Genomic DNA, 11,151 nt, shown 5'->3' on the forward strand with positions numbered 1-11,151 from the left:
TTGTTGGAACTCCATTATATTATGTTGGAGTTCTAGTATACCTATGTTGGAACTCCATTATAATATGCTGGAGTTCCAGTATACTTATGCTGGAACTCCAGTATAATATACTAGAGTATTTTTCCGAATTTTGAACAGTATTTTCATTCAAATTTATCTTTACATAAAAAATGACTAAATTTTGATTACTTCAAAAGCATTGAATTTTGATTACTTCGAAAGCGTGATAGCTATTTTTAAATGACCATTTGTAAATCTGGCTATTTTTTAATTTCACCTAAGTTTCATCTACGACAGTCGAACAAATTATCAAAGCAATATCCCTTATACCCATTGACAATGTTGTAGCTCTCCCACCATTAATTCAATTTAAATACAAAACAAATGATTAAAGTACTACTTGTAGCTTACAATGGTATCTAGTTCTGCTCGCGAAAAGAACATTGTTGTCTGCATTATAACCCACTCCCAGTTATCATTAACATAATAATGTCACAGTCCACACATATATCAACATGTATAAAGCCATATCGCCACAAGCAACCACTTTTTCCACAATTACTATATATTGCATTACTAATAGTACATGATATTTAATTGTAGAACATAAACCCCCACACACCCACTCCTGCTTATACACAGGACAATTCCTCTTTCCTAAGGTTCATCTCACCTCTGTTCTTTCTACATTGTTGTTCGCTTGTGCTTGGTTAGAGACGGTACTACCAACTCTAAGGTTACAAAGCAAAGAATCGCGTCCAGTTAAAAGGATTTGGAAGAATCTATCTGCCTCCTTTGCTAGCAGATCTAATCCTTCTGAAAGTTTTTCTGCTTTTTCAGTCAGTCCTGAAGTTAGAAGCTGCAACTGCTCAGCTTCGTTAGGGTCTACTCCATCCTCTATGATAGGGTACAACTTCTTCACACTTGTATCCACTGCTTCCAGCTCTTTCAGTGTTGTGAGCCTTCCATTCGAATAATTACTCCTGATCTCCCCGCTAATAAAATCACGCAGATCAAGAAATGCTTCTGTCCACAAGCAAGTTTCATGAACCTGCAGATCCTTCAACTTCTTTGTAGAACCCGAAAATGTGACGGCAAACATGCTGAATATGAATACAGTTACCACCCTCACTCCGTACATTGCTCGCATCAGAACCTTCCCTTTTGCCGAATTCTTGATTTTAGGTAGGTTGAGCGACTCGGTGAGGCTGTCCAAGATGGCAAAGCAATTCTCCAGTCTTGGGTTCTTTGAATTGATATGCTGCTTCCATCCATCCAATGATGAACGGGCTTTCATAAACTGTTTTGAGGTTCCATCCAAGTTATGCAAGCCACACTGAAGATAAAGGCAGCCTTGGCCGAGCCTTGAGATATCAGAACTGAAAGCAATGGAAGTGTCCAGCAACTTCACACTGTTGTCCAAGTACACATCTATCCACTTCTCATCCCAGTCACATACCGGAAATTCAAGTTCGGTAATGAGAGTTTTCACGTCTGTATGAATTGCACAAAGTACACTTATTGCTTGTGTCATCCATGATAAAGTGAGAATATCTTCCTTATCTCCAAGCTTAAGACTCTTAACCCTCTCTGCTAATGACTCCTCAAAAGCATTCAACAGAGCAAGAAGCTTAGGAGACAAGTACGAGCCCTTAGGTAATATAAATTTGAAAGGATTTCCAAACGGGAGAAAAGGGCGGTGTGGTTCCTGTGGACGACTCATTTGAATATCAATAAACTGCACAAATAAAAAAAATAAGACGTAAAAAAAGGAAGAAACCCATAGAATGGAGGAGAAAACAAGGCAACTTCTTTTTACTGCTGACAATATGGCAATTGCTATCTAATTGTATGTTACAATAGTTAAATTCTAGTCTATTTTAGCAACATCTATATCCTAAAAAAGTTTTCTTGAACTTTAGAGAAAATAAAATGTGAAGCCAAAAAACATTGCAATCCAACATGCTACATGTGAAGAAAATTGCCCTCAAGTCCTCAACAAGCAACACACTAAATAAACCATTTGTAAATCACAACAGCCAGACTGAACATCTTTACTCAACCATGAAATAAACATCATCTTGAACTTGTCTTTGTGATATTTTCATTGATCAGAATAACAGAAGACAATATACACACCTTTACTACCTAAACACAGGAAACTTCTACAAGTGCAGAGGGATGAAAGATGAGTTAAAAGCTCAAGTTTAAAAGATAATTTAAGAAAATTACATTTAATAACAGATACTACCTTTCTTTCTAAAAAAATAACAGATACTACCTTTGTTTCAATTTATGTGTCTTACTCTCCTTTTTTATAAAAAAAATTCTCTTCTATATTTAGTATACTCTCGGTTTTAATTTATGTGACACTATCCTTATTATTTCGTTCCGAAAAGTTTTCTATAGCTGGAAACAAAACTTTTCATTTACCCATTTTATCCTTAATGGGGAGCTTTTATAGCAACACAAATTGAAGGCTCATCCACAAATGCTTTCACCGTTTAAGCTTTTAAGACTATAAGTTTCAAAAGTCTTCCTATGTTTTTCCTTAAACTCCGTGCCAAATCAAACTATATCACATAAATTGAAATCGAGGGAGACTTTACCTCCAACATTGCACATCGCATATTTAAAACCACAAGATGCAAGGGCATTTGGTACATTACACCCATTTTTATTTTAAGACTACAAGATTCAAAAGTCTTTTTACTTTTCTTAAACTTCGTGTCCAGTCAAACTAAGACACATAAAATAAACCGGAGGGAGTACAACAATGTTTTACATGTTCAATTTGATCCTCGCAAGAATATCTCCTCATCCAAGCCTTAATCCACCATGCCGTCTCCAAATAAAAATGAATCTAGCTAGTTACTGGAAGAAGTACCGAGAAACTCTACCAGCTTATGCATATCTTGGATATTGCACAAGGTACCTGCTATTTCCCACCAGCACAAGTACCGGGTAACTGTGTCCACCATGGCTTATGCAATCGGTCATCTATCATAATTTGTTTCAAACAGATTGAGATTTATCCAATTGCTAAACAAATAACCTCAATTTTTTAATGACCAAAAAGCCCATCTGGTCTGGAGTAGATCCTTTGGGCCAATCGCAACCTTCGAAACTCAAGTATGATGGACTCACCCCTCCACCCTTCTGCACTTAAATACCAAAATTAGTCCGGTTGACACGGGACTCAAACGTGTGACCTAAGACACAACTCCCTCAACCTTTGTAAATTGAGCTAACCTCAAGGGCATAAATAACCTCATATTTCATTAACACACATCTCGTTTCTCCAAATTCTCAAGCAAAGGGCCAATCAAGGAAAAGGAAGACCTAAGGATTTTTGGAAAAATCATGCTCTAGCATATAACACAGCCATAGATCTAAAACCTAATACTTCAAATTCACCGCATCAAACAAACCTAACTACATACAACGAGAGAAAAAACCGAATCTGCTCAAATTAACGACCAATACTAAGCTTTTCAAAGCAGTAAACGCCAAACATTTAACCGATTCTCACAAAATTACATAAAAATTCCGAGTCAAACCCAAGAACATACATACTACTTACATACATACATGCATTACATACGTACACAACTACAGCAAAAAAGAAGGAAGTATATGTACAAATAAATACAGAGAAAAGAGAGAGAGGCTGTACTGTAAAGAGGAGGAGAGAAGAATCGCGGCGGAAAGCTAGCTGTGCAGACGAGTAGAATTTCAGAAATGATGAGGTTAGGTTTTGAAGATAATGTGGAGGGCTATAGTCATGCTAAGATAAGAACCGTTGGATTCTCGATATGAATGGCTAGGATTAGTCTCATTTGGTGTGGATATTTTCAACCTGAGGAAGTGTGTAGAAGATTGGAGACGGCAAGAATCGGACCGTTTATATTTTGGTGTCTTCGGATTAATTACCACTTTATTTTAAGGCCGTGTTTGTTGGACTGTTTTAATTTTCCACAGCACGGGTTTCTCTGGAAGACTAGGAAATTTCCGACAATATATCATCTACTACCATAGTCCATATATTATAAATTTTCAGTATATCGATGAATACAAAATTAGTGTTTGACAGTGTTAAATTATCTACATCAATGTGTAGATATTCAAAGCAATTTAATATGGTAATCTAAAAATTAAATAAATAATAAGGTGTAACATATTAAAATACATAAATTGCGTGCAAACAAAAGATACATGAGTTAAATCCTACAAATTATACTATCTTCGGATTGCATAAATTGCCCAAAATTTTAGGAGCTTTTTACCTTCTTTTTATTTGAAATTCAGATGATCACCATATTTTCGGTTATGACAATAGAAAACACTCTCGCAAAATTGATTCTTTTCAATTAATATATATTACACAAATAAGGATTATGTCATTCCAACCACGCTGTATTCATTTTTATTATCATACACTCATATTTCAAAAGACTGTTCTGTGTACATTTTTTGCTTATTTACACGATTAACTAGCTTATAGAAATTTCAAACTTCAATTCTTGTGATCTGAATGGGTAAAATGCAGCAGATGGACGTAGTCTAGGGTCAAGGCCTAGTTTCTAGATACGTCAAAAGTCCAAGTTGACTGAGCTCAAATTTGCTTCATTACACAAAACTTGGGAAGGTTTGTTAATTGTTGAAATTTCAAGTTTATACGTCCAAGCAAAAATGTATTCGACCTCAGTTTTCACCGAATCACAACAACACAATGCAACTTTTTCCAGAAAATTCATCTAAATTAAGCTAGAGAATTCTGGGTGACGTATCAGTTTGACTTTTAAATTACTATTTTTGCGCATTTTAGACGGCACTATTATACTTTAGAGAAGTTTTTTCTTGGGTTGATACCAAAATTTCTCGGAACTTATTCTGAATTTTTCAATTACATAATTTAGTTTTGCTAGCAATATAGCTAGTATTTTAAGTGTATGGGTTCGAAATTTTAAAAACGGTCTATGACGTAAAGGTAATATACAACAACAAGTAGACTAAAGAATGTTTATAAAAAAGGAAAAAATTTATGTCTTGCTTATTAAAAAGGAAAAATGGGTAATTCTAAAGTAGGCTTCTTCGTTTGGAACTGTTGTTTAACTTGTGTTTTTAAAAATAAAAATAAAAATGTTGTAAAATGCACAAAATATAACGCATTGCTTTCAAGGGAATGGAACCTGCGTGTCTTCCCTGTGATCCAAAAGCCCTTACCATTGAACCTAAATTCATTTAATTACTAAATTTAGCGTGATATATTTATATCGAAACAGTGAATTTTCAATAAAAATACAAGGTTTCGGAAAAAGTTACTGGATTCACCTGAAGCCGCACCCACTACGTAGCTCCGCCCCTGAGCTAGTACATATTATCTTTGGTACAAGCAGTATCTATTACCACCACTAAGGTATATAAAGATGAGAATATGGGCGTTTGTATAAGTTTTATTACCACTATTCTTACTCTTTTTTCAGGGTCTTAATCTAGGTGTTAGGGTTAACATTTGCATTTTGTCAAGACAGCGAACACCTTCTATTTCTGCCGGTGAGAGCAGCAGTACTAAATTGTCAGTGACTTCCCAATTTGCGCAATCGCCCTCCCAGCCTTATTCATGGAATTGTTCATAGACCCACACATGTTTAAAATATGATTATATTCTAATTTTCTTAGGTTTCAGTAGCTCCAAGTGTTATTGTTGTGTCTTCCTATTTTTCCTCTATCTTCTTTTTTTTCTTTTTCCATGTCTGAATTATTGCTTGTGAATTGTGATTTATTCATGTAACTTTCTTACTGATAGTATATATGCAGTTAGTAGCAAGACTGTGTCAATCTGTATTTGTCTCTATTTTAAAGAATAATGATCTAAATGTTGTATGATATTACCAAAAACCCTAGAAGAGTATTTTTTTTATACTGATTAATGATCATAAATATGTAATTAAACTTTACACACATTTCTAACAAACATTAAATTCCAAACTTATAAATTTTAAAACTTCTAGATATTGAACAGATTAATCTTAAATTCTAAATCTGTCACTGTTAGTTGATGCGGCTGAGATGATCGAGTGCAAAACTGCATAGTTTTTACGCAATGAAGGATATATTTTGCTAACTTCAATGTTTTTTGGGGTTTTTTTTATGGGTGATTCTGGATGAATATTGTTGAGGGCATCTTTTTGGCGAGAGTTCCTGCTTTATGGCATTTTGCTTATGGAAGCTCGCAAGTAAGTCTGTTGTTTGCCTCTGTAATTTTGTATCACTCTTCTGTGGAATCTGCAGAGATACATTAATTACTGACAATCAATATTCTCAAAATCTCATTTTAATTAATTGCAGCTTTATTTTTCCGCTCCTTTATCTAAATGGCCCACGGCCACTTTGAGGCCGTGATCGTTTTGCGGGGAAAATTTTCATTTGACAGCAAATATCGTAAAAAGAACCGTGGTCTTAAACTAAATGTTGTATTATATTACCAAAATACTCCTTTAATCTTGTGATCTTAAAATAAAAATGTGAAATTATACACTTACAAAATGTAAGTTTAAAATAGCGGGCAAGAATAAGGATTATGTACTTGTTAATGCAGCGGAAGAGTCATTGAACTTACTTCCAAAACTATTGTCTCAAATCAACCTTTAATGGAAACGAATTTAAGGACTCGTTTGGTTATAGATTTTGTCAAAATAAATTTAGGTTTTATTTGGCAAATTCATGTTTGGCCATAGATTTTGCCTACATTTTGGTCAAATCTCAAGTCCCAAATCCCAAAATCAGCTCAATAGCTGGTTTTGGGTCAAAATATCACTATTATATTTTTTAAAAATTACCCCAAACTTTTGTATTTTATAAAAGAGCCCACCATTTATTATTTTATAACGATGTTGCTTCGTCTTCTCGGTCATCTGATAGTGTATCATGTAATTCATTATAAAAATGATAATTTTGTATCAAATTTATTTATGTTCATGATTATGGTTTGCGATAATATAATGAATGTTATTGATAATGGTATTGTTGGGTATTTGTGATAGTTTTTAGAACTTGTGGGTATAAGTCATGTTTCATGTTTTTTCAAACCAAACTTCACCCAAAACAGATGTCCAAACACGTTTTCATTTTCAAACCAAATTTCACCCAAATCAAATTTTTCAGAATAAATTTGGGAATCTATAGTCAAACGCTAGCTAAGTCTTTCTCATTATGTGTTTATGGAAGGCTAAACTAGAGAAATATATTCTCTGCTAATGGAAAAGAAAAGAGCCAGTTTGCTTCTTTAGGAAGAGAAGACAAGTTTTTATTTTCCTGTAGCTGAGAAGTTACGCTTTTGGGGAGTTTTACTCCACCATTAATACATGTTAGTTTAGAGGTAGTTTTGGTGGGTGTGGTAACTACCATTAACTACTTTCATTTATCTTTTCTCCCAATTAGGTCGGGTTAACCCACATAGGTGATCCGTGACCCAAAAAGCTAATATCTCCCACTTTGCACACAGTAGGTTAGACCCAATCAATATCATGTTAATAACACATATAACTCATACTGACAAATAGTTCGTGCGACATGCGAGCATCAAAAGCTATAATATTTCTGACCCATTAACGTTGTTCAAAAGTTTCATATAGAAATTCAATCGCATCAGGAAAGGATTCACTACTTATATGAGGATCATAATATATGACCAGACATCATTTGCTACTCTAGTAGTTAGTTATCTATAATTGTCACAATCCAATTTCTAACTCAGTCACGATCAACTCTTAACTTGACCGTGCGTACCTTCTAATCTGTTCTTTCTATCCTACTAAGAGAGATGGAGTCTAGATTTGAAGTTTATCGGTTTGAATTTACAACGGAGCGCATAACTCGTATTAGTTACTGGGTTTGCAATTAAATATTTATTCATATTTAATGAATTTTCAAGTACAAATACAATGTTTAAGCAAAAGTGACTGGATTCGGCGAAACCCACACCTCATAGGCTAGCTCCGCCTCTGCTACTAAGCAGGTTAACATGTAAAACTAGAAGAAAATATCTTTCTTTAAGTCTGGAAACTTAACCTAAAAGCATTATGTAAATATTCAATTCTTAACATTCAATATTTGATAGAAACAAAATAAGATTCAAATTTTACTTTATGACTTGGTAAGGTCTATGATGCCTCTACAAAATCTGGGTGGATTGCTCAGGACATGACTCCGGCTAATCCTCAATTAGAAAAAAAATAAAAATAATAATAATGTAGTTGAGCCAATGAACTACATGGCATGAAACGGAACTCACAAAAAGTCTGCTGGGAAGGGAGAAGGTCTTACCTCGTGGCCCGCTCGTCTAAATTACATGCACCTACATTTACATAAGCCAATGTAGGATCCATAGAAAAACAATAAAACGTCAGTCCACAACGGTACTGTAATGCCCAATTTCGCGGGCCATTATGCGACCGCATAATCGTTTCGCGGGCCGTATTCTTGTTGCATATCCTGTCTTGGGATTTTTCGAAGGGAGATTATGCGGTGCACTATGCGACTGCAGAACCGTTCTGTGGTGCATTATGCGACCGCAGAACAGGTCTGCGGGCCGCATAGTGCACCGCAGACCAGGTCAGTTGTTTTCCAATTCTGGCACCCATTTTCGCGGTCATTTCGCGGACCGCATAACCACTATGTGGTCACATATGCGACCGCAAAACCCGTTCCGGAGCTTCACTTTCGGGGGTTTTAAGCCCGATCCAATCCCGTTAAAACACACCCCATAATCAATTTTGAGCACATTTCTGATATTTTAGAGTGAGAGGGAGAGTTCTTAGAGTGGGGGAGCAATCTTTAACCATTACCCATCAATTCTTGCTCAATTATTGAGAATTAACCGTGATCGGACGCCATGACGCACACATGGTGGTACTGTGCTGGAAAGTTATAATGAAATTGTGGAATTATCTCAAATGAGATGGCCTAGCCGATCGGGGCGAGATCGGACTCCGTGTAAGAACACGATGGTATTGTGGATGAAATTGTGAAAAGGGTTGATGTCTCAAATGAGATGGCCTAGCCGATCGGGGCGTGATCGGACACCACTATAGAAATTCGGCAAAAACCGACCAAGGTCGACCGACCAACTTTGGTCGGTAAAAAAACTGACCAAAGTTGGTCGGTTTTTCAAAATATATTTTTTTTTTTTTTTTACGAAACCGACCAACTTTGGTCGGTTTTCTTTGGCGCAAAAATGCGGGAAACTATTTTTGAGTCCCGCAAAATTTATGTTTCAAGAAACCGACCAACTTTGACCGTTTTTTTAATTAATATAAATAAAAATTAATATTAAAAAAATCGACCAAAATTGATCGGTTAATTCGGCGGGTCATTTAAAAAAACCGACCAACTTTGGTTGGTAATTTTACTTTTTAATAAAACCGACCAACTTTGGTCGGTTATTTTCGTATGAAAATACAATTAAAGAGTATAAATCAAATAAAAGACAGTCTTAAAACAAAATGTACAAATGGTCTAGTGGTAGAATAGTATCCTGCCACAGTACAGACCCCGGTTCGATTCCCAGATGGTGAATTTTTTTTTACATAATTAAAATACCGACCAACTTTGGTCGGAAAAAACCGACCAACTTTGGTCGGTTTTTTTTGAAATATTTTTTTTTTGAATTTAATTGACCGACCAAAGTTGCGACCAACTTTGGTCTGTAATTTCCGACCAACTTTGGTCGGTATTCCTTTCCGACCACAAAAATACCGTCCACACATAAATAGTCGCATTTTGATCGATTTTTTACCATTACCGACCAACGTTGGTCGGTTTTTTTGGTCGGTTTTTATCGAATTTCTAGTAGTGCGTCATGCCGCACACATGGTAGTACTGTGCTGGAAAGTTATAATAAAATTGTGGTAATGTCTCAAATGAAATGGCATAGCCGATAGGGCCGAGATCGGACTCCGTGTAAGAATATAGAGGTATTGTGAATTATGGAATATCGGTACTAAAGATCACCCAACCTAATAATATGAAAATTGACTTGAAAACGTATATGATCCTTAACTTGTTTTTTTAATATTATTTGATTCTTGACTATTCCTCTTGTATTATAATTCATTCTATTGAGTTGGTGCTTAGCTTTACATACTAGTGCTATTCGACGGTGCTAACGTCCCTTTTGCCGGGTGCGCTGCATCTTTAAATAGATGTAGGTGGTTACATAGCAGACAATGTTGATCACAGATAGTGCTGCATCCTCTTCTAAGCGGACTCGGTGAGCCCCATTTCATTTTCGGGTCATGTATTGTACCTTTTATTTATATTATAGTCACTTTTTGAGGTATAGCCGGGGCCTTATTGCCGGCACTATCTTTACTCTCTTTTGTATCTTTAGAGGCTCCGTAGACACTATGTGGGTTGTATATGGGTGTTGGGAATGCTAAACAAGTTATGTTGTGTTTGATCACTTGTTCCACTCGAACTATAAGAAATGTGTATTTTGAGACTTAAAGGCGCAATGTCTAATGAAACGATTTAGGATTGTATGAATGAACTTCCTACTGTTAATTAATGAAATCACGTCTTGCCTTGATCATGGGTGAAGTGGGTAGAAAGTATCTAACAGGCTTGCTCAGCCGGATTCACTCGGTTGAACGCCGATCATGCTTCCCGAGGTTAGGGCGTGACAGGTACTCAGTATGTAAAATAATTCTCCCAATAAAGCTGGAAAGAGACTCTAAAAGAATTATGCATACATGGCATAATAAAATTTTAAAGCTTCAAATGAAAAATTGGGATAAACAATTCATATTTTTTTAATAAAAACTCATCTTTACTTCTTAGACAAAATTATCTTTCTATGAATAATTCTTCTTTCTTTCTTCCCTCTTCTTTTTCTAGGGAGTACCAAGGATCTTATATATTTTTTATTCTCGTATAAGTCGAGGATGATCCCAACTTGATCGTGTAGGCTTCTTTCCTGTTGTGTCGCACAGTTCAAGATTTCATCATGTTCGCGTTCTTCTACCTTACTAGGACTATTTTTTGTAGTGCCCGAACCAACAGTATACTATTAAACCTACTCTGACACGAGTAGTTTCGAGGTGTGGTAAATCATTGGGGCTACTAACCTCTCTCGGAGATCTTGGAACT

General features: G+C 35.7%; 1 protein-coding gene across 1 annotated transcript; it reads right to left on the minus strand.

Annotated features, from left to right (window-relative positions):
- Positions 1 to 530: 530 nt before the first annotated feature.
- Positions 531 to 3,865, minus strand: LOC104096916 (protein BPS1, chloroplastic-like). The gene is made up of 2 exons (XM_009603372.4): positions 3,677 to 3,865; positions 531 to 1,738 (listed from the first exon to the last, which is right to left on the minus strand). Exon 2 carries the CDS (start codon positions 1,721 to 1,723, stop codon positions 665 to 667), a length of 1,059 nt encoding a protein of 352 aa, XP_009601667.1. The 5' UTR covers positions 1,724 to 1,738; positions 3,677 to 3,865; the 3' UTR covers positions 531 to 664.
- Positions 3,866 to 11,151: the final 7,286 nt, after the last annotated feature.

This window comes from Nicotiana tomentosiformis, chromosome 8, assembly GCF_000390325.3.
Source record: "Nicotiana tomentosiformis chromosome 8, ASM39032v3, whole genome shotgun sequence".
Lineage (NCBI taxonomy): Eukaryota > Viridiplantae > Streptophyta > Magnoliopsida > Solanales > Solanaceae > Nicotiana > Nicotiana tomentosiformis.